At 40.9% G+C, this 24,550-nt stretch overlaps 1 protein-coding gene across 2 annotated transcripts; it reads left to right on the top strand.

The window, feature by feature from the left end:
- The first annotated feature begins 3,559 nt into the window (after nt 1-3,559).
- On the top strand, nt 3,560-11,475 carry pcdh18a (protocadherin 18a). 2 transcript variants are annotated; one of them, XM_041786244.1, is made up of 4 exons: nt 3,560-6,473; nt 7,099-7,187; nt 7,856-8,028; nt 9,844-11,475. In XM_041786244.1, exons 1-4 carry the CDS (start codon nt 3,984-3,986, stop codon nt 10,671-10,673), a joined length of 3,582 nt encoding a protein of 1,193 aa, XP_041642178.1. In that variant the 5' UTR covers nt 3,560-3,983; the 3' UTR covers nt 10,674-11,475. The 2 variants fall into 2 exon arrangements, with proteins under 2 accessions (XP_041642178.1, XP_041642179.1); XM_041786245.1 differs by having other exon boundaries at nt 7,132-7,187.
- Nucleotides 11,476-24,550: the final 13,075 nt, after the last annotated feature.

A 24,550-nucleotide genomic window follows, 5' to 3' on the forward strand; every position in this document is an offset into this window, starting at 1 on the left:
AATCAGAAGTGTAGTGCAGGGATTTGCACTGGTATGTGAGGAATATATCCATTATTTTGGTCTTCTAAAAAGTACTCACCTCTAAATAGAGTATATCAGATAAAGAGTTTATGATTTAAGAGTAAACACCTCTGCATGGATGTCTACGCCACTGAATAAATTGCAATAGAATGGGATTTTCAGTTACCAGCTCTAATGGGAGAATTTACAGCCAAACTTTGAAGCAAAGCATTGGCAGTTCACAAACTTTCAGTCAGAGTAGAATAGAATAGAAATCCATTGGTCAACCATACATTATATCCATGCCAGAGTAAAAATTGTGCTTTGTACTGGTCTTGCAGAGGAGAGGTATGAATATTTTATACATCTCTCTCTCGGCATAAGTCAGTAAAGTCTGTAAAAAAAGTAATAATAGCCTGTTCTTTTCATGGGGTGCTGGCTGACGGACTGGCAGAGCAGAGCAGTAATGCACCCACTTTAAAGGTGACCAGACACATTCTTTCTTTGCCCCATAGTTCTGCTGGGGCTATAAATTTGTCGCCCAACTGTTGACATCGCTTGCAATATGCTGCGCTCAGAGTGTGATCACCACATGCACTGTGAGCAAGAACAAGGCAGTCCTCCTTTTTTTTTGTCTGCTCCTATAGATACGCACATACACGCGCACAATGGTGACCAACGAGTCATAAAGTAATAAAGCTCTATGGACCCCTGATGAAAGCAACAGGGGGGGGGGGGGTTAGGGAAGAAGAGACTCGCATGAATAACAATCATTTCACTGATGGGGGTGCTAGTGTGTGTATGTGCATGTGTAAGTGTTTGTGTGTTCAGGGGGAGGCATCAACTTCTCCCTCCAGCAGCAGTGAAAGCAAACTCCCAGCCTCTCCGTGGTCCAGCTCCTCCCCTCTGGAATGGAATCCACCAAATCGCTGCTAATTGAATAAGTGACAATGTGCGGCAGACGAGGCGACAGATGCTCGCGTGCCTTTACAACCAATACTACAGGCCTCAGTGTGTGCACAGTCGCGCGCGCACACATTCCTCTTGACTCCAATCTGAACCAGGGTCCGGAGGTGCGTTGCTAGGACCGCTCCACCTGCTGTGCCTATTGACTTGGGGGAGGTCAGGGAAGCACTGCCAAGATTGCCATGAATGTTTGCGACAGACGTTTAATTCGCACTATCACTTTATGGCTACAAGACAGTAGCACACAGGGGCAGTAATGAAGAGAGCCACAACAAAGCCGCTGGAGCTGATTGCTTGTGCTGAAAGCATGCACTTGTTGAGAGACACCGAGCAGGGCCTCAGAGCCACCTTTGGATCAATAATATCATCTTTCAGGAGAGAATTAAAGAAAACTTACTAAATCCCAGTAACAAGCAGGCCATCTCTGCACCTGCTGCAGCATGAATATTTTTCAACTTCATTATCGGTGTTTCTATGCACAAGAAAGGCCACGTTTGTTTGGCTCCTCTGGTTATGTAGCGTGCCTAAATGTATTAAGCCTCCATCTGCTTTTTACTTAGATTATACCCCCTCTATACATTAATTGTTTTATTCTCTGCAGTGTTTAAGACCCCAGTTCACCCCCACCCCCTCCATTCCCTCTCTTTCTTTCGCTCTCTTCTTCCATAAACTCCGGAGCTGACTTTGTTCTCTAAATGTGATTAGCTTCTCTGGGACGCAGGGAGTAATTGCATTACTGCATTGTGAACATTTGGAGCTATGGAAATGCTGGGCGCCCGTATCAAACCTGTTTAAATAAGAAGCGCACTATAGTAAAAGATGTGCAAAAGAGGAGTGAATGCAAACATTTTGCAGACATGGCTCAGGCGATGAATAGACTCTGGGAGCGGGAATAAAGGTTTTCCGCCAATTCAAGGTTTAAAAAGGGAAGCTTCTGGTTGATGTCCATGCACGTTTGGAATATTTAATAAGTTATTGTTTTCAAGCAAATGCGCAAAAAGCTTTAGAAACTGTGCAGATGCGACGCGTTAAACAGATCAGCCCACACTGAATGACCTGGTTCAAACGGATAACATCCTCAAGTCCTGAGATGTTTTCCTTTCACATTTCTCATGCAGACACTCAGCAGCAGCTGGTGGTAAATTATTCATCTGTTTTGAATTATCTGTATCAATCCTTGTGGTAAGGTCAATTGTTGTCTATAGTTAAAATGATCCTAAAGTGGTGAGTTAGAAATAAAGCTCAGAGATCAGTGAGAGCAGGACAGATTTTTCCTGCTACTCCAGAGGAAGCTCGTGAGTTCTGCTACAGATGGTCACTTTCATCATCATAATTCATCTTATTTCAACTTCCAGTATAATGTTTGATTTAAATATTTATGAGGCTCCTTGTAACCTGTTAGAGCAATAATACGCACATACGAACCTCATGCACGCGCGCAAAATGTGTTAACGGCTTCGAGGAAGCTGCTTGGTACTCTACAGTCCCCCATGATAACTAATTTCCTCACAGTTGTATGAGATTCGGGACTCGGCTGGAGTCTTGTTTGGTCGGTCTTAATAGCCGGGTCCTGGTGCCAAACAAACCGCGCCAGATGGTCTCCAGCATGCACGGTCCCAGTTGTGCATGTTCGTTAAACCTTAGATCTCCCTCTCTCTGTTCCTCTCTCTCTCTCTCTCTTTCTTTAAACTCCTCTGATTCTGTTTTCTCCCTGCCGGCGCGTGCACATGGGCATAGACAGAAGAGATTCTGGGGAACTAAAAATGCCTGTCCATACTGGAGAGCTTGGGATGATCTGCTCATTATCAAAAACCCATCCTCCGGGGAGTTTAAAGTGATGTTGAACAGATTTGTGCACGAGAACTGAGCTGTTTCTCGGCGTGACCAAGTCTTTAAAGGCATTCATTAGAGTCCGGCTCTCTTTCTACGCGATTCGCCACACAGTTTAGCCGGCTTAAATTCTCCCCAAAGACAGCCGCAGATGAAGCGCATGAGAGGAAAATAGAAATCTCCGAATATTTACCCCATTGTGCCTGCGCGCGGGGAGGGAGGTAGGCAGTTGCCACTTGTAAATGAAGAAAAAAATGAATTGTAACAGTGGATAACTGCATTTACGCACTCATACAAAGGCATGAGGTGCGCCAGCCTTACAGAATGAGTGAGGGTTATGTTACATATTAAAGTCTGTCTGTCATAGTTCTAAAGTTGTTTGTAAAGCTCGTGGCTGAGGGGAATATGTCTTGGGGCTGTCTAAGGACAATTTAAACTCTTCGTGTTTCCATCTAGTCTGCGGAGAACAGACCCGAAGCGAGGAACTCGTAAACCTTCCTGCGGTTTTATTGGAATGAAACACGGCAGGGTAAGCTTGGATGAATGTTTTCGTCCCCAGTTTATTTTCTCTCCTGTCCCTTGTAGAGGCATGGTCGTTACTCTGAAAAGACGGGAAAGTGAACCCCACAGGGCGGGGTTTTGTATCCCCCACTTTCTCTTTTTCTTTCCCTCTTGCGCCTCCTTCTCCTCTCCTCTGGACTTTGAGTGGCCACCAGCCAGCTTTTGATTTAAAAGCGTTTGTCTTCCCGGGATGTGAAAAGGGGGCCGGGGCTGATGTACTACTAGTTGGTTAGAGGCGGGTTATTTTGGGCAAGTCTGTGTGCACGCACCTCAAACGGAGAGAGGGAGCGAAAGAGAGCGCACGGCGCACAGACCAGACAGAGCGAGGAGAGGGAGAAAAGCGCACAGATTTCAGTGGCATCAAGCTGATTCTCTCGCACACTGGATGCGTGCAACAGATCCGCAGAAGAGGGACTATTGGAGACACATTTGGATGCTTTTACGGACACTAGTGCAACTTATATCACATTTCATTTAACAGATTTTGTTTTCTTTTTTTCCCTCCTGCTCCACCGAGAAAGCGATGCATGAGCTGATTAGGGGAGGACAGCTCTTAGTAAGTTACAGCAAGGATTAACCTGCACTGCCTTTGAGAGCATTTGGGATCTGTTTGTTGCTGAAACAAAATGCAAGCTGGGAAAATGAAAGGACTACTCTTGACAAGATTGTGGAAAGTTTTGGCTGTGTTGGTGCTGGCAACACAACACGTCTACGGTAAGACACTGAAATATCAGATCTATGAGGAGCAGAAGGTTGGCACAGTCATCGCCCGTTTGAGAGACGATGTGGCTGATGTTGTGGCTAAACTTCCAAGCTCAGTGTCGCTCCGCTTCAGAGCAATGCAACGAGGGAGTTCGTCTTTCCTCACGGTGCGCGAGCAGGACGGCGAAATCAGCATCAGGACCAAAATCGACCGTGAGAAACTCTGCGAAAAGAACCTCAACTGTTCTATCCAATTTGACGTGCTGACACTCCCTACAGAGCACCTGCAGCTCTTTCATGTGGAGGTGGAAGTGTTGGACATTAACGACAACGCACCCCAGTTCGCCCGAGCCGTCATCCCCATTGAGATTTCAGAGAGCGCGGCCGTGGGAGCGCGCATTCCCCTGGACAGTGCCACAGACCCCGACGTCGGGGAAAACTCACTCTACACATATGCCTTAGAGCCCAACAACTTCTTCAAGATTGACATCCAATCAAGGACTGATGGTGCCAAATACGCAGAGCTTGTGGTGCTCAGGGAGCTGGACCGTGAGGTGCGCTCTAGTTATGAACTTCAGTACACGGCCTCTGACAGGGGCGTTCCCCCGAGAACGGGTTCAACCCTCCTCAAAATCAGTGTTGCGGACTCAAATGACAACAGCCCAGTTTTTGACAAGTCGTCATATGTCATAAATCTCCCAGAAAATTCACCTGTTGGCACTCTACTCATTGACCTAAACGCCACTGACGCGGATGACGGGACCAACGCCAAAATAGTCTACTCCTTCAGCAGTCACGTGTCCCCCAAAATAATGGAGACATTCAAAATTAACCCTGACAGCGGCCGCCTGACTCTCATCAGGCGAGTGGACTATGAAACTGTTAACTCCTACGATATTGATGTTCAAGCACAAGACATGGGTCCAAACTCCATGCCAGCCCACTGCAAGATCCTGGTCAAAGTGGTAGATGTGAACGACAATAAACCAGACATCAGCATCAACCTCATGTCTTCTCAGGGGAATGGTGACGCAGCTTATATATCTGAGGCTTCTCCTTTGGACACTTTTGTTGCTTTGGTGAGGGTGGAGGACTTGGACTCCGCATTAAATGGAGAGGTAGAGTGTAAACTTCATGGTCAAGGATATTTCAAACTGCAAAAGACGTATGAAAACAACTACATGATTTTAACAAACGTGTCTTTGGATCGAGAGAAGAGGTCAGAGTTCAGCCTGACAGTTGTGGCAGAAGACAAGGGGACCCCAAGTCTCTCGACTGTCAAACATTTTACTGTGCATGTAACTGATGAGAATGACAACCCACCACGCTTTGAGAAGGGGAGATACGAGATTTTTAAATCAGAGAACAATGCCCCAGGAGCATATCTGACCTCCATCTTGGCTACTGACCCAGATCTTGATGCCAATGGACAGGTGAGCTACTCTATTCTGGAAAACTCAGTTCACGGTAGCTCTATTTCAACCTATGTCACCATTGACCCCTCTAATGGTGCCATGTACGCCCTGCGAACATTTGATCGTGAGGATGTGAGTCGTATCTCCTTTGTTGTTCAAGCTAAAGATGCAGGGAAACCACCACTGCTCAGCAATGCCACAGTTATTCTGAATATTCTGGATGAGAATGACAATCCTCCAGTCATTGTTGTCCCCCAGCTGTGGAACTTCACCGCTGATGTGCCTGCATCAAAGTTCACTGAGGCTGGACAATTGGTAACCATGATCAGGGCAACTGATCGTGACACAGGGGTCAACGCTGAGCTCATCTGCTCCATTGTTAGTGGCAACGAGGAGGGCTTCTTTCTTATTGACCCAAGAACATGCGAGATCCATGCTAACGCAAGTCTGGAGAACTTCCCCCATGAGCACGCTGAGTTGACGATTGTAGTACGAGATCAGGGAAGGGAGAGCCTCAGTGCTAAGGCGGTGCTTAAACTCACTCTCTATGAGAACTTGGAGAACCATGTTCAGGTAATGGATCAGGGAGAGTCAGCCTTTGATGTATCCCTGATTATCATTATCTCCCTGGGAGCTATCTGTGCTGTGCTTCTGGTCATCATGGGGGTGTTTGCAGGTCGCAGTAAGCGGGAGAAGAAAGACAGCAGAAACTCTTACAACTGCCGGGTGGCTGAGTCGACCCACCAGCATCATCCCAAGAAGCCCTCACGCCAAATCCACAAAGGTGATATCACCCTAGTTCCAACTGTGAATGGCACCCTGCCAATCAGAGCCCACCACAGATCACCTTCAGCTACACCTCCCATGGATCGGGCTCAGATTGGTAGCCGGCAGAATCATCACAGCCGCCAGTCTCTAAACAGCCTAGTGACCATCTCGTCCAATCACATTCCAGAGAGCTTTGCACTGGAACTGGCACATGCAACTCCCCCAGTGGAGGTGAGCACTCAGACATACTCACACAAGTAAATTATTTTCAGAAATTCCAAATATGGCCCCTTAGCCCATTTCTTTCTTACTCACAAATTCTCTCTCTCTCTCTCTCTCTCTCTCTCTCTCTCTCTCTCTCTTCTACACACACGCAATTAGAGACAACACACGCACCCACATACACACACCAGCCTTTTCATCTTCACACAGCGATCTCAGTTTGAACAAATTAACTCATCTCCCTGTGTGACAGTGACTTAATCAACACTGCCCTGTAGTTCAAACTGACTCTCATTAAAACTGTTGATGATTATAGATGTGTCTTTGTCTTTACCCTGTTTACAACCTGTCATCATTACCTCCATCATAACAACCACTCACCCTTCAGTCATATGTCTCCATATTCATTTAGAAACCCCCCTTTTTTGTTTTTAACATCATCCATTTTGTCTCATCTATTTTTAGTAGCCTTTCCATCATCCATTTTGTGTTTACTCATCCATTATTTTGTCTTCTGTGTTGTCTGTCATTTTTTCCCCTCCTCAATTTCCCATCTGTTATTCATCCCCCTTTTCTGTTCTTTTTTGTTGTTTGTTTGTTTTATTTTTGTTTGTTTTGTTATTTTTGGATGTAGCAAGTCTCACAGCTTCTGTCCATGCTCCATCAGGGCCAGTACCAGCCCAGACCCAGTTTCCGTGGCAACAAATACTCCCGCAGCTACAGGTAATTTACCCCATGTCTCTCAGCCCCCCTCCCAAACTTCCCCTAAAAGATTATGTTTGTTTATTTTTGAAATCACTTGTTCATTGTGTAATACATGTTGCAAAAACCTGCTGTAAACAGTTGCCAGTCAATTGGTCAGTTATATGTAGATCATGATTTAATGGTGTGTAAATGTCTTTTTTTCATTCTCCAGTTGTTATCATACCAAGTCACCCAGTTCAAAAGTTTGCAGTTCATTTGTCTTAATGTGCAAACATTTTTTGGGCACTTTTCTTCAAAAAAAAAAAAAGGGCTATATGTTGTTCAGTGTACATCCTTCATTCCTTTCATGCCTTGCCTTGTGATCCAACAGATAGATTTATTGATGCCCCATTTTTGCAGCTGTGATAGGTTTATTGATTCTCCCTGCATGTAGTAATATACTCTGAGCTTTTTCTTGAGATTTGAAGGATTCAAGACACAGCTTCAAATTTTATAAGATGGATTTATTTGTCATAAGTTCGCCGAAGGACAGATTTATTCTAACAGCCTTCATAAGAGAATGCAGACTTTTTCATTTCAACAGTAGGAACTTGCAAAATATTTTTTTTTCTGGAGAAAGTATCTTATCTGGAGACAGTAACTTATTGATAATTATGTGTTTGTAAATCCTCTAAATCCTTCCTCAGGTATGCATTACAAGACATGGACAAGTTCAGCCTGAAGGACAGTGGCCGTGGGGACAGCGAGGCGGGGGACAGTGACTGTGACATGGGGCGGGAATCCCCCGTGGACAGACTGCTGCTGGGGGAAGGCTTTTCTGATCTGATACAACTTGAAATGCATCATCGACTTCACCCAGGTGAGCTCTCAGTAATGCCACCTGCTCATTCTGTCCTCAAAAAAAAAAAAAAAGAAAAAAAAAAGAGCCTTGTTTTACACATCCTTACTAAGGCTTGGCCCAATTCGTCTTTCACCTAGCAACACACAACAAAATATCTCTAAAGCTTTAGAATTGTATTCAAACTCAGCTTAAGCCAAAACTTGCAAAAGTGAAGTCGTAGTTTTTTTCCATGCCTGTGTCTGGGATTGACTGAAAAATAAAAGCTTTAAGAGATCATCTCAGATTCTGAGGTTATACTTCAATGAATTAGCAGTGATTTGACCTGCCCTAACCCAGCCACCTCATGCCCCTCTTGCCTGACAAATTTCAGCACCACGGACAGCACCAGACTTAAGCCCATTATTTGACTGCACACCTGCCTATACAGCTACTCCATTCACCCTGTTGCCAACACAATCACCATTGTACTCAACCCCATTCTTCCACACAGCCCTCATTTCCACGCTCGTTATCACACTGAGAGAGGTTACAGTGTGTCTGACTGTTTGTGCTACTGTGTGTGGAAGTGGTTGTGTGTGCGTTATCTGCCCCTAAGTTAGAGTCGTGTCTGTAAAACCTTCCCTGGAGCGGAGATGAGTCGCCTGTCACTCATCGGTGTGCGTCTCAGTGTGCTGTTTTTTCCCCTTCCCTCTTTTTCTTTTCTTTCTTTTTCCCCCTTGGTGAGTGACAGTGGTGCACTTTCATGTCTGAACTGAGGAGAATTCATAGTAATTGCTTTTAGAATGATGTTATTCTCTCACTCTCTCTCTCACGTACATACTTCGTCCCTCTCTCGCTCTCCTCTCCATGCCTGAAAGCCTCTCAGCACCTCTTTTTACCCATACCTGTTAATGTATTCCCTATCTTTATTGAGATGGACAAAGGGAGGAATGGTGGTGGACATGGCAGTTATTTTGTGCCGCCCTTTTTTCTCCTGTTGAGAAAGACTTGACGGTGTTGCTCCCCTCCTCCCTCCCCTTCCATTGCTGTATCTTTTATGCTAATGTAAAACAGGGGAGTGGAAGGAGATAATGGGCCGGGAGGGAGGATTATCCCTGTTTTTCTTCAATAGATTTAATTTGTTTAGATTTTTCTATTTAGATGGGCAAATGTGGCTATTCATGCTGGATATGGTAGAACAAGCAAATCCCTGGCTCAGTTGCACATTTGAGATATGTGCATGTTTGGCATGCCAGCCAAATATTACATTAACATCTGTCTATAATGCTATTTGGGTGGGAATTTGCAATTACTAGTTCATAATCTAATTCTTAAGGCTGCTTTCATACCTTGTTATGAATGCTATAGGCTGTTAATGTCACCAGTCTGGTCAGCAGAGCAGCAAAAGGAAGAGAGCAGAGAAGAAAACTTCTTACAAATTGATTGGTGAATTTAGTATTACTGACACACTAAAGCATGAATGTATGCATGTAGTACTCATATCCTTTCAGTAAGACATGGTTTGTCATAGTCTAAGCTTTCTTGCCCATGCTAAAATAGATACCCTTTGACCTCCATCTGCATTGTCATTTGAAAAAATTACCACCAACCCTGCCTCCCTGGCATCTTATGATTTATGACTAAAACTTTTCAAGTATATTGATTATTTTCTTCCGTACCACAGCAACAGAGATTTTTAACAAACCAAACTCCTCCTTATCTTTTAAGTTCAGTTGTTGGTTTTGCAGCAAGTCTCTTTTCCTCTATTTTTCTGTTTCATGTAAGATTTATGTCATGAAACTTTTTTGCAGCTTGACCTGCTTTTGACTCTTATTGTATTTTCTTCTTCTCTAGCCATGAGACTGTGCACAGATGAATGTCGTATCCTGGGACACTCTGACCAGTGCTGGATGCCCCCCCTCTCTTCACCCGCTTCTTCCTCTGACTATCGTAACAACATGTACATCCCTGGGGAGGAGTCCACACAGCAGCCCCAGGTGACTGACGATGACCAGTCCTCAGTTGACTCGGAGCGCCGGAAGAGCTTCTCCACTTTTGGCAAAGAGTCTGGGAGTGAAGAGGCAGGGGCTGGGGGAGTTGTTGCTGGAGGAGGAAGTGATGTTTGTGCATCTGGAGGAGGGGCTGGCTCCCTCCTGACAGAGATGAACTCTGTATTCCAACGCCTCCTTCCCCCTAATATGGACTCATACACAGAGTGCACTGAAACAAGCCCACCTTCATCCTCATCAAACAGTGACAGAGGAAGCGGGCGTAGTGGAAACATTGCTGGTAACCATAGTAACAATGCTGTTCCTCAGGACAACCGAAGAGGGTTGCTGCCAGGGGGAAAAGGTTCAGCTTACCCCCCAGGTGTGGCTGCATGGGCAGCCAATACCCACTATTTAAATCCTGGGAATGGATCTGTGGCAGCCAATCATGTTTCCTCATCTTCACCTTCATCCACCTCCACTTCCACCTCCACCAATGGACAGCAACCACACCTAAAATGGCTGCCAGCAATGGAGGAAATACCAGAGAATTATGAAGAGGATGACTTTGAAGGTGTCTTTCATCAGGGTCACCAGGGTGCCAAGCGCAGCGAGAGCCGCCATGAGACCAATATGGATGCTAGTGAGCTGGTTCATGAGATCAACAAACTGCTGCAGGATGTCCGACAGAACTAGAGAGAAAAAAAAAAGTGGAAGGAAGGCATGGTTTCACATTTCACATCATCTTGGCAACTGCTTGTTCCATGTGCCAATATATATAAACTTTATGATGACTGTTTCTTGTTCACTGTAATGCTCATCTTGTACATTTTACCGAATATCCTCTTCAGTGCTGAGAGACTGAGAGAAAGTAAAATAAGGCACTGAAGATGTGATTGAGGTGACTTAAAGGCATCAAAGAGAGTGCTCGAAGAACAGATTGCTCAGTTGTTATTACTGTCTCTCTGAAAGTTGCTTGAGAGATTTCAAAAGGAAATTCACCAATGAAAACTGTACTCCTTTCTTCATTTGTAATGTTTACAGCAGCGTGAACAGGCTCCACAGGGAGGGAACCAACAGTTGTGTGATCTGATTTCTGCTTTTACAGTGTACGATATGTACAGTGTCTGTGGAAAAAGGCAAACTCACTTGAATATTGTGCTATGTCTCCTGTTTTGTTAAAATGGAATGTAACTGTACAATTTGACCTTTGTATTTTAAAAATACACTCTTTTTTACTTCTATATATTTATATGTGTCCATGTATGTTTGTACAGAAAAGAAAACAAATGTCTATTTTTTATATTTGTCACTGCATGTCTTAATATTACTTAATGTGTTCTTTTTTCATCTGCTCTGTTTATTTTATAAAACAATTGTATTTAATTTTGTTATTGGACGTATGTGCGTATCAGAATAATCACATTCCAATGCGGTTCCATGTTGGAAGTTGGTTTTGTATGGTGACACTGTGACCATTAGATGACAAATAAAGTTGGAGGGATTCATTAAAAAAAGGATTATGTCTAAAAAGTTTTGCTGTTGCTTGACACTCCTTTTTTGTATTTTATGTGACTTCCTCTATTCATTTGCCCCCTTGTCTTTAAGCCCCCCCTAATGGCTTGCATCTGAATAGCAGCCTACTTGATATGCACTGCTCCAATCTGCTATGTGCTTTCAGGCAAACTCCCCACCCCACCTTCTCAGCCTCATTATACCATCATTCAAATAGATGACTCTGCTAATAAACACCCCATTAGCCATGAGTTTATTTCTAAATGATATTTAAATTAAAATATTATTAAACATTAATTTAGCTTCAGTGAGGGAACTTTTTTGTCATATTGTTTCCTGCGTGTAAGCATCATGGTAAGTATGCTTAGCAAATGAACAACATGTGATAACAGCTTTGAATAATGAGAAATCAAATGCATGGTATTGTTCATCACAGCCGTGGACCCCTAATATAATTACCACTCGGTAGAGGGCAGATTCTTCCCCTCTGGTTGCTAAGAATGTGAGTGATCATGAGGAGTCAGCTGGATAGCACTGGAGCACTGGAGCACACAAACAAGGTAGACCTGCCCACAACCAATCAAAAAATAAAAATAAATAAAAAATAAACAGTTACACTTTCAAGAGGGAGCATTCGACAACTAAGGCTAAATGAAGCAATTAACCCCATGAGACAGCTTTAACAAGGTAAAGGTTAGAATTTGCATACACACACAAATCACTTAGTGCAAACAAACACTCACAAGATCACACACTTTAAAAGACACATCAGGAAATACAGGAGAGGGGCTGATTCATGTGCATGTGAAAACACACACAAAAACACACTTACTCTTACACGCACAAGCAAACACTTAATAATGAGCTCATTTGTCTTCATCATTAAAGAGGCCAAGCCTCAATAAACAGCAAGGGTTGGCTTTGTTTTAGTGAGGGAAACTAAAGAATGGTAGGTGCAAAATTGTTGCAGACTTCTGTGAACCAAACCAGCTCATTTACCTTGTATGTACTATTGGTCCTGTTGGGGGATGCTCATGTTTTTGTTTCAGGGTCATATTCACTTGGTCATCTATGAGGCATGTCATTAGGCAGAAATAATAATTTTTATCTTTTACATATTTTGGAATTTGAACCCAATAATAAAGCTATGTTGCTCTGTTTAATTAATGTGCCACACTTATCCCACTGAAGCCAAAACAGTCCCACTTATACCCATTTAACTGCAATTGTTGATCAAATGCTCCCTGCAGCATAAAACATATACAATGTATTTTGAAAAACTTTCAGCTTGCAGGCCAGGCTTCAGATTTCCAACTGGACACAATGTTTCAAATCATCTTCCACTGGGGCAAAAACAGTGGCCTCTAGTGACCACTAGAGGCACTATTCAGGCCTCTGAATGACAATAAGCCTTTGCAACACAATACTAATGGTCTTTGAGTGTTGATATGGACAAGAATTGTGTGATTTAACTGGTATTATAAGAGGTAGAGTTCTAAAAGTAAATACATATTATTTCAGTAATTAAACAGAAGGTTGGGAAAAGGATTTGATGCAGTGAGAGTTACATGGCTTTTTTCTGATGTGTGCAATTTTGGGAGTAAACGTGTTATAATTTTTTATATTTATCATTGAAATAGGCTTTAGATTCTGTTATTCTCTTTATTTTTTGAATATAAATTGAACAGCAGTATTGGTTCTCACTCTCTATGTCTCTTGAGATGGATAGATGGATATCTATCCATCTATATGGACAAAAGTATTCAGCCACCTGACCATTACACGAACAGGGACTGCATGACATTGTATTTAAATAATTGTACTTTGTGGGTCAATCCCCCTTGTGCAGCTATAACAGCCTCCACTCTCTTTGGAAGGATTTCTCTTCACTGGAGATAAAGGGCCTGGTCCAAATATTAAAAAACACCCCATACCATAATCATCACCAAAGATAAAATATACTTTATTGTCCCCAAGGGGAAATTTGCTTTGGGCAATAGTGCATCGTACACAGCTCAACACATCAAGATTTAAGGATAAATTACATAGTCTGTAGATACTATATAAAGTACCTAAGAGCATCAGACATCATAAGAGTAAATACAATAAATACTGACAATTCCAACTTCCATATTTCAAAAAAAGCACCAAATATACACACAATAAAAGGACATTACACATCACCAGCAAGACTACCTACCACACAGAGTGCTCACATGCAAGCAGGTGCCAGGAAGGTATAGTACTTATGAATACACAGGACTAGGGGCATTAATGGCTGCAGTCTATTTTTGTTGAGCAGTGAAATTGAGGTAGGAATGAAAGAAAGTTTGAAAATTTGACTAAAACTATGTGTCGACAGCCTTTTTTTCCCTGACAAAAACTAGACTAAGACTAACAGAAACAGATCTAAACTAAACTTACTTTTTATTTTAAGTCAGTTTAGTTTTCATCATGATGACTAAACCTAGACCAAAATGTAAAGCAGTTTTTGTCTGATATTCTAAATCCATGATATTTTTCTACTGGTGGTAAACCTTTCAAAAAACAATGCAGCTGTAGCTGTTCTGCCTCTCAGCTGTACAAAGCAAGGACCCTTGGTTTGGCAGAGTGCCTCAAACACACTACCATGACTTGGTACCAGATTTAGGGAAGAAAATAAATGCCTGGACTAACAGTAAAGACAAAAACATGAGGACTTTTTATGGACTAAAACTAAACTAAAATGTCTAGAAGGAGTTTTCATCGACTAAAACGACTTAGACTAAAATAAATAAAATAAAAATAAAAAAAAAACTGCCAAAATTAAGACTGCTTGGCACGGAGCAGTCAGGCAGATAATGTTCTCCTGGCATTCGCCAACCACAGAAGTGTGATACATTACTCCACAGAACACATTTCCACTGCTCCACAGTCCAGTGTTGGTGTGCTTTACACCACTCCATCTGATGCTTGGCATTAGACTTGGTGATGTGAGGCTTGTAGACAGCTGCTCCACCATGGAAACACATTCCATGAAGCTCCCACCGTACAGTTTTTGTGCTTACATCAATGCCAGTGGAAATTGGAACTCTTCAGCTAAGGAATCACCAGGAATTTGACGACTTTTATGTGCCATGCACCTTAGCAGTCGTTGACCTCTCTCTGTGATTTTATCTTGTCTTCTTCTCAGTGGCTGAGTTGCTGTAGTTCCTAAACCACTTTCTAATAAAATCACTTACAGCTGACTGTGGAAAATATCCAGTAGGGATAAAATTATATAAGCCGTCTTAATGTAAAGGTGGTATCCGTCACAGTAGCACGCTTCACTGAGCTCTTCAGAACAACCCATTTTATAACATGGATGTTTGCAAATGGAGACTGCATGGCTAGAAGCTGATTTATACACCTGTGGCAACAGGTTTGATTGAAACACCTGAATTCAATAATTAACAGGTGTGGCCAAATACTTTTGTCCATACAGTGTAGATGGATGGATGTGTTATAAGTTTGACTTTTTAATTGGAATATAAGGATTAACTGTAGCAGAGTAGCAGGGATTTCATGTTCTTCATATGTACTTGCTTTTTATAACAAGATGATATAGGGCTCCGGCTCCTCCAGTGGAATACTTTGACATTTTGGTTAAAACTACATATTAACATCTTCTCCCCTTCACTTCAAGAGTAAAATCTTTGCTGTAGTGTTAGCCTAGCTATATGATGAACAGCAGGCCTGGCTCAGTTCAAAGGTAATGTAATCTGCATACCAAAACCTCTAAAGCTTGCAATAAACATATTTTGATTTCAGCCAAGCTGTTATCCCCTTCTTTCAGCCTTTATGCTTTAATAAACTACAAATCTGCTAGCTGTGGCTTCCATTTTAGTCATTAGAATGATATAACATGTCCATCCCTGCATATTTAATGTATGTTTTCCAAGATCATAACTAATTAATTGAAGCTCCAGTAATACGTACCTTTGTAAGAGTGAAAAATAATCGCAAAGCAGTGTAAGCACCATGAATGTATGTCATTCAGATTGGCAACAGAAGATGGATGATCTTTAAGAAACAAGAAATTTCTTTGGCATAGGGGTAATGGTGTGTGTAATAGAAAGAAACACACCGGGTGAAATATCCGGCAGTGCTCATTTGTTACAACTCAGATAATTAATTTTACACAAATGCAGCAGTGACACTGATATGATGCTGAAATATGGACTCCAGCTTGTTATTGTCTTAGCAAATCCACCATTAAGCTGTTTGTCAGTCTCACTTACCTTTCACTCATTGACATTCTCAAACCTGCTCCTTACCATCTTCTCTCTCCCTCTGCATACCTCCATATCTTGCTCTCATCTTCTGGCTATTTCTGGCTGTCCATCTGTCTGTTCTGAGACACAAAAGCACACACACACACACACACACATAAATACCCTCCTTCACACACAAACATGCACACTAGCATTCAAATCCCAGCAGCATTCTCAGCTCATATCACAGCCGAGATCCCCACAGACTTTGGAATTTGTAATGCTCATCTCATCTCATCTCTTCTTTTCACTGACAGATTCCTTCCTAATCACTCTGGTAATCAGTTCTTATTATCACTGCTGTGACAAAAGTTTCAAAAGCTATTATAGCACTATTATTTCTGTAGCTTGTTTAAGGCAAAGCTTAAAAATCTTAATAAACTCCAGCGTTATTTGCTTACAAAATGTATTTGTTGATTGTTATTACGACAGGATATTAAGAAGGTGAAGCTGGTGTCATACTGGGTTATTGGGTCTTCTGAAAATGAGCTCAGTTCTCATCTAGTCACAGTGACCCTCAGTGCACACATGCTGCTCTAGTGTCAAGGAAACAGGATATTGGCAAGACTGTAATATAAACAGAACTCAGGTGTTGTTTATACCACAAGTCACAATGAAAAAACTGCTTTGATGGAATGCTTTACAGGTCTCTTAAACATGGTATGCTCTTTAGAATTCGTAATGGTTTTAGAAAAGTTCCTAGATCTGGGTCTATTCTTTGATTTGTCACTGATCTTCTGGTCTTGATGCAGGGACTTCTTGTATAGCAGCTCACCATCCTTTTAAAGGAGGAGTTGGAAGCAGCTTGGAGGCAGGTGCAGCTTAAAAGACTGACCCTTCGGCACAGAAACTCCCTGTTTGGCTATTTCCCAGCTTGACTTAGTACAAGCTCTTCAACAGAGAATTAAAAAAAAGGGAAATATCACTGACAAATCAAACAGCTAAGGTTTAAGCATTGGAGTGAAAATGATGTTTTGAGGCTTTTACGTGACTTACAGGAAGATAGATGGATATCATCTGCCTATTCATTTTTATGAATTCAGTCCGTCTTATATCTTATAATATTTTTCATTTGCTTCCTGCTGGCAGATCTCTAAAAATCGTTACGCCACAAAAATATTCACCTCAGAAAGTGTGACCAGACAACAATAAAGACAATACATGTTTATGATGCAGGGCTTAATTTGGGCCAGATCCCACCGGAACAAGATCCGGCACCTCTCAGATTGTGACCGGCACTTATTTGATTGGATCCAGCACCTCCAGGGGTGACAGGTGCATAATACATTTCTACTGGCGAGTGTGTAAATATGACATTGTGTGTTAGCTGTCTAGTGTGTAGAGGAGTACAGACTGTGTGTGACTATATGTTGCAGCCTTTGGTTAGGCTAAACAAAAAAGCGTCATATCAGCCTATCACATCCTGACTTGTGCGCAAAAGCATCATATCGGTAAACAACCGACCAATCATAGAAAATCAAGCGCTGTTTTCAAAGTTAACTTTAGCAGCGAGAGTTAATTTCAGCTAACAAAATGAACAAAGGACATTTATGAAGGAAAAAGATAAAAACAGCTGTGACCAGAAGTCATCAGCAGCAGTTGATGGAACAACAGCTGATGTACCTGCAGACATTGAGTTAGCATCACCTGTAGGCAGCTGAGAGCTGAGATGAAGAGTTAGCAACACTCGCTAGCAGGCTGCTATCACTGGATACCTGAATAACAGCAGGACAAACGGGACAGCCCATAGAGAAAAAGGCAGCTGTTCATCTGTGTCACAGTGTCATATATTGCTATATCAAGGTAAGACCAAGTTTAATCATAAATTTGGCCGCCGTGCCTTAACATGAGCTCTTTATTTTTGCTGACTATCATTATTTTTGGATGCATTTATAGCTTTATTACTATATAAAAGAAGCTGTCAACAGATCATTCAGTGACGCCTGAAGTGTGTGAATTCTGACATGTGAGCTGTGCAGGGCTGTAGTTTCAGCCTTTCTGCTGTCTGTTTTGGCTTAGATATAATGTGGGCATGTGTGCCGTGAACTGTGGAAGCAGTCCACAAATCTTTGAATGAAAAGGCACTAAGATGAGAGACAGAGGATCATCCATATCAGCTGATAGAAAAGTTTAGTTTTAGCAGACAAGCTCTGATTGGATAACAGAATAATATCTACTAAATACTAAATGAAGTGACAGGTACAATTTCATAAATAATTATTTCAACAGAATAAGCTGTTTGTTGTGAAAGTTTAGTAATGTTTATGCTGAGAGAGGCTAAATGAGCTGGTGTTGATTTTGCGCTGTCCTTAGTTGCAGATTTGACTGACAGCTGCCGCTCAGAGAGAGAGTGAGGGAGAGAGACGCTGTCCGTCGATGGGCGATTGTACGTGCTTTTCTGCAGCTGATTCTTTTTTAATCATTTAGGTTAATAGGTTGTTTGCAGTCACATGATCTTCTTGGCCCATTTTTACACAAGGCACTGATTTTTTCGTTTTTTGATGTATTCCATGACTTTTTTGTTTCCCCCTTACCGCCAGAACAACACCCGGTCGCACTGGATATAAGTATCCACCTTATTCCTATCCCCCATGATTCTTTGCGTGAAATATGGGCGCAGCTTCCACTCCGTTCTGTCTAAATGGGGCTTTGCATAGAAACAAGATGCTGGAAGTGATTATTAGAGCAATTTGGATACCAAAATATGTAAACTTCGACTGCTTCACCTCAAACAGGGTATTGTTATTATTTCTCTGCCCTCTACTAGAAAGTACAAAGTGATGACATTATCTCAGATTACCTAGACCAGTGGTTCTCAAACTGGGGTCCAGGGACCCCTCGGGGTCCGCGAGCCACAGCTTGGGGGTCCGTGAAATAATTTAAAATAAATTATCAAAGTAATGCCATCTCATTAAAAGAAAATAAATACATATAGGGACCACAGCGCCAGAAAACAACCATGCTAAACCAATGACTCCCACATTAGTCAGCTTTGGGCCAATAAAAACTCAGATACTCAAAGATATCATGTAAATCTATCACTCATCACATATCAGTCACTTTGCTCTGGATACATTTGGTGTGCAGGTCTAGCTAGCAACAATGGATGAATATTTATATTATATTGTGTTCACTTCATCAAGTGATACTTGGCCCAGACCAGCTAAACTGAAAATATGATGACAGCTATCTGGAGTTTGGTTTGATTGAGAAAAGTTACAGAAGACCAAAATTAGTTGTGTGTCTTCATGTGAAGCCATGAAGCCCACCAAGCTAAAGCATCATCTGATAACAAAGCATGCAGAGTTTAGGGACAAAACAAAAGATTATTTCTGAACAAAGGGTGAGGAATATATCCACCAGAAAACATGAACGGTAAACCTGACCACAACCTCAGAAAAAGCACAGAGGGCTTCTTATTTGGCTGCTCAAAGGGTTGCAAATGGTAAGAAAGTTAATTTGACTTAATTGGACAAGGGCTTGTGTTTAGGTTGAAGAGTTAAAAAAACAGGATCTAGGAGTACAAATAACAGTTAACGTTTGTTTACTCAACGTGATGGTTATGTGGGGGTTTTTGCTATTAGGAATAATGTGGTATCCACCTTATTTACTTATAAACAGCTTACAATACAAACAATGTGAACATGTGATTACAAAAATATATTAATATTTACACTTTCGAGGTGAATTCCTCCCGAAATAACTGTTGTCCTTTGTTAGCATCTATCGTTAGCTGCTGTATTACAATAGATGTATTTATGTACTTCTGCTTTTGCCCATATTCAGATTCACAGTAGCGGCCCCAGGAATGAGGTGGATAATTTATTTAAATATTTATTCACAAAATAATTGGTAAATTGGACTGCAGATAACCCTCATACACCCCACACGCAAACACTGATTTCAAAGGCTGCTAATTACTATTCATATGCATCCATACACATGCATATGCCATTGGTTAAAAGTGGGAGGTACAGCAACATCTAGCAGATGCCTCTTTAAAGGCAGCAAAGGCTCTATTATTGGGTGGTTCTTAAGAATATCTTGCCAGACTATTGTGTGGTGTGTCAAGAGCGAATGTTTACCTCCCTGTGCCAATCGGAGGCACTTCGGCAAGGGATTGTAAATATCAAACACATACAATATTTAGGATGACAAATCCTGTGGTGAGCACCACGATCAGCCAAGCAGGCAAGAGCAGAAGTGTTGCATGACATGGACGCAAGCTGACCAAAGATAGAGGAGTAACTTGTTGATTTGTGGCAACAAAACAACTGTTGAACAGCATGTACTATAAACAGGGTTGGGGGTAACACGTTACAAAGTAATCTATTAGAGTACTCAGATTACTTTTTTTGTTGTAACGAGTAACGTAACGCGTTAATTTTACAATTCAAGTAATCCTGTTATTAGTTACATATAAATGAAAGTAATCCATTACTGAAAGAAAAATCCCAAATTTCATCTCTCTTCCATGGCTTCAAAAAGAGAGAAAGAAAAAAAAGGAAGGGATCTGCTTTGTTTCTCATTCTTCCTTCCTGTAGTCACGTTGGCATGTAGCGCTGTGCCAGCGGAAGGTAAACATTCGTTGCCATTACGCGTGCATTGTTAGTTTGTTGAACCAGCGAGATGACAGAGTGGACAGTGCAGACCTCTGCCATTAGCCCATATCTCCCAATAGTACAGAATCCTTTCAAAAACTGGAATTCTTGAGGACTGCCGGTCATTTTGACCGGTGACGAAAAAGCCTAGCGGAAACTCTGCCCTGAACTGGTTGCCAGTCAATCAGGAACACTCACATTTTTCACTTTTCAAAGTAACTAGTTACTTTATTTCAGAAACGTACATATTACTGGTGGCTTTACAAAAGAATACATCAACATGTACGTAACTGTAGGAGCTGGAGATTGAATGAGCTACAATTTACTGAGCTACAATAGCCAAAATCAGGGGCCATCTTCAGCAGAATTTAAGGTGCGAAGTGCATGTCTTACCCCTTCATAAAACCTGAATGATTTGTAGGGGTCTTAACAGAGCAAATAAGGAAAATGGCGGAAGAGAAAGTAGGCATTTGCCAACAGTAACTTGCCCACTCACTCAATGTCTGTCATGTTTTTTTTTCTATATATAGTTTTATCAGTGTTGACTAGCACCCTAATTACTGTGTCTTCTTTAATGTCACCCCTCCTTGTGTCAGTTTGGTCTTTTCATGGAGCCTGTTATGACATAATGGCTCGGGACTGCTGATGGAACCAGCCTCGTGGCTAAATCTAGCATATTTACAGAACCTGTTGCAGATCTTTTTTTTTTTTTTTTTTTTTTTTTTTTAAATGAATTTACATTGTCCCTGAAACATAAATACATTAAGAAACTAGAAAAGCACTCAGAGAGCACAGACCTCCACCATTAGCCCTATCTTCCAATAGTACAGAATCCTTTAAAAAATTTCTGGATCCAGGTGGTGATCCGGATCACTCCCAAAATCTGATCAGTTCTTTGTTATTCCATTTCTGACATTTTCCTGAAAATTTCATCAAAATCCGTCCATAATTTTTTGAGTTATGTTGCTAACAAACAAACTAACTAACAAACTAACAAACCCTGCCAATCACATAACCTACTTGGCAGAGGTAATAAGGTTATAGATGTGAGGAAAAATGTACATTAATTAATCAATATTTAGACTTTTCTTTTCTCTCCTCTCACATATGCTGTTTCTTAGAATAAAATTAACTTTCAGGAATAATCAAACTAGCAAATTTCTTTAAATGTAAAATGCACGAATCAGCCATAAAATCTTTGTACTGCAAAGTGTGTTTTGTCATCAGATAACATATGAGACACACAGAATGAATGAGAAGCATAAATGTTACTCATCAACACATTAGTTATTTATTTCTGGTTTATTTATTAGGGACGGAAACAGTATATCTATATGAACTGAGAACAGCCATTCCGTCCAAGTATCATAGTGATTATTGCAAATGCTTATTTGCAACACCTGCCCTAGAATAGAGATTTTATAAAGATAAAATGTTAAAACTGCTAGTAGAAAATGAAAAACAGGGAAGTAGGTATAACATGAGACAACAAAAATACATTTAGGAGCTACAGTATTACAGGAAATCAGACAAAAGTGCAGCTCTGTTGTTGAATTAATCAGGATTTGGTAGTGCTTTCAAAAGTGATGAAGTTTGTAATAAGTTTTAAATGATCATGTGGAGAGTTCCAGGATTTGACTGCTTTCACAGAAAAAGCTGTCTTAGTGGATGATGTTTTGCAAATTGAAATGATAAAATTTCCATTTGCTCTGGTTGATCTGCTACAGTTCTGTAGTCTCCTTATGTATGTGCAGGAAACCAGAGGAGCGAGCCCTTTTCACGATTGAACATAAACTTAACATAATGAAAATGTTAAAAAAAAAAAAAAAATACAAAAACTTAAAATCATGTATTTACATAGTGATTGTGTCCAACTTTTTTTTTTTTTTTTTTTTTTTTTTTTTTTTGTCCAGGATTTTAAGAGCCCAGTTACAGAGAAACTCTAAGGCAGTGCTTCCCAGGTTACTGTAGGTGGGCTGTGGGAGGCCTGTAGCAAAAATTATTTCAAAGATAAGACAGACCTTTGAATTATTATAAAATACTTACTTAAATGTTAAAATGTTTTTTTTTATAGTCCAAGGAGTAACAAAACACAGCCAGAATATTAAAGTTGCATGTCGCTATTTATTTTGTGCGATGAACAGAACAGGTGTTATGGTTTGATGGTGCTTAATTAACTAGTGACCCTCCATGAAACACTCTTTGCAGATGCCTGCTGAGACTACATGAATGTTAGTGGCTGATTTACAGTACTTATTAACTATGCAAGCATTTTCTATTAATATGTTGTGTAGTATAGTAGTATGACTGGATTATTGACTGATTTGTCTAAGATCAGGCAGACCAAATGACAAGTGTGAAAGTATCATAAAATTCAAAAATATAAATGAACAGTTGATTGTAGAGGAATTTTCCTTAAAACAGCAAAGATTAGCTTTGACAGTTTGACAAATCTTTTCAACATGGCTTTTGAAATTTAACTGAGTTTTAAATGATCCCCAGGTATGTGTCATTAGTCCCACCTCTCTGATGAATCAAAAAGATGTGCCCTCAATTACATTTCAAGATGATTTTCAGAGATGATTCATTCATTCATTAAAAAAGGGAAACACATTCATTTGTTTTATACAAAAAAAAACACATTTTTGCAATATAGTTAAAAATAACTGTTTATAAACATGATATTATTGAATTATCATGATTTTCATTCACTAAAGTTGCATGTTTTGAAACATTACAAAATATTTGTCCAGCAGATGGCACTGTGGGACCTGACATGTCTTCCAACAATAGGGGATGCACTTTTACACCAACATTCAGACCTCAAGATACTGCCACAACATCAAGGTCTGCTGAGGAGCTGTGGAGAGGGAGGGGGTGTGCTAATGTTGAATCATTTTATAATTCTAATTGCATCTTGGTATATGCTTCTACTGGTTTAAATCCCAGCTTGATTTTATGCAGACAGAAACTATGAGATTGCTATTACTATTAATTTTCCTGAGTGCACTCACGATCATCAGGCTGTATGAGGATATGGGTTAGAGTGCCTGCTTACGTGGCTTTGTGAAGCGTGTGAGAATACCAGTCGGGCTGTTGCATGTTCATGTGTGACCGTTGTTGGGTGTGTTTTCTGTGCACTCACCCTCTAATAGATATCCCCATTTGGCTTGCCATTTAGAATTGGAGAGAAGCCAGTTGGAGAGCGTTCTCTTTCAGAATCTCTCTCTCTCTCACTTCTCTGTTTCTCCATCTTTCAGTCACTCTCTTTGGACAATCGGATTAGTGCAGAGTGATAGAGACTAAAGACAGAATCTCTCAGCTGCAGCCAGTAGCCTGGCCCTATGCCATATCATATAGACACATGCACATGAATACCACATGCAAAAACACACACACAAGGCCACTGCTGTCATCTTACCTCGAGGCTAAGCTAGTTTGATATCCAGATGGCTTAATTACTGCATGCTTACAGACAGTCACACTAGTGAATGTGCGTGTGCATTTGTGTGTTGGAATTGGACAGGACTGCTTTGTTGTGAGTTATGACTTAATGTGTAAATGTGTTGATGTAAATTATGCAAATAAACACATGAATAAGAAAGACACAGTAATGGGGGTGAGGATGGAATCTGATGCAGGCTCAGTTTGTTGATGTTTCTTAACTGGGTTGAATGTTTTAAGAGAACCAGAGACATAAGGATGGTGCTACATTTCTCCTTCTAATTAGAATAAACTGATACATGAGGTTACTGTAGATATGTTAAAGCAATCAAGTATTTAAATTACAGCACTTACTTGAGAATTAAAGCTAAAGTACAGGATTCAATGTAAAAAAAAAATTAAAAAAAAATGTATATGCAATGTCAAAAAAGCAACTTAAAGGTAGACAGGAGAAAAAGATGTAAATGAAGAGCATAGGCATTTGAAATATGCACAACATTAGCACCATAAGCACACCTACTTATTTTCTGTGAATAGCCCAGACAGTTACCTGCTCCTTTTACACATCATTCACTCCAACAGTAAATTGGACTTAATTCTGAGTAGCTGGCAGCATAGAGTCTTCTTGGTTTCAGCTTCATCTTTTGATTCAGAGAGAGTTCTCTAAAGTAGTTCCATCAGTCAATGTCTAGATATGTTCAAGACTGTAGAACTTAGGAAG

Source organism: Cheilinus undulatus, linkage group 4, assembly GCF_018320785.1.
Source record: "Cheilinus undulatus linkage group 4, ASM1832078v1, whole genome shotgun sequence".
NCBI classification, from domain to species: domain Eukaryota; kingdom Metazoa; phylum Chordata; class Actinopteri; order Labriformes; family Labridae; genus Cheilinus; species Cheilinus undulatus.

Coding starts and splice junctions, on each gene's coding strand:
- pcdh18a (XM_041786244.1), top strand. CDS start 3,984: ATGCAAGCTGGGAAAATGAAAGGACTACTCTTGACAAGATTGTGGAAA. Junction 6,474..7,098: donor ATGCAACTCCCCCAGTGGAG/GTGAGCACTCAG, acceptor TTTTGGATGTAG/CAAGTCTCACAGCTTCTGTC. Junction 7,188..7,855: donor AAATACTCCCGCAGCTACAG/GTAATTTACCCC, acceptor ATCCTTCCTCAG/GTATGCATTACAAGACATGG.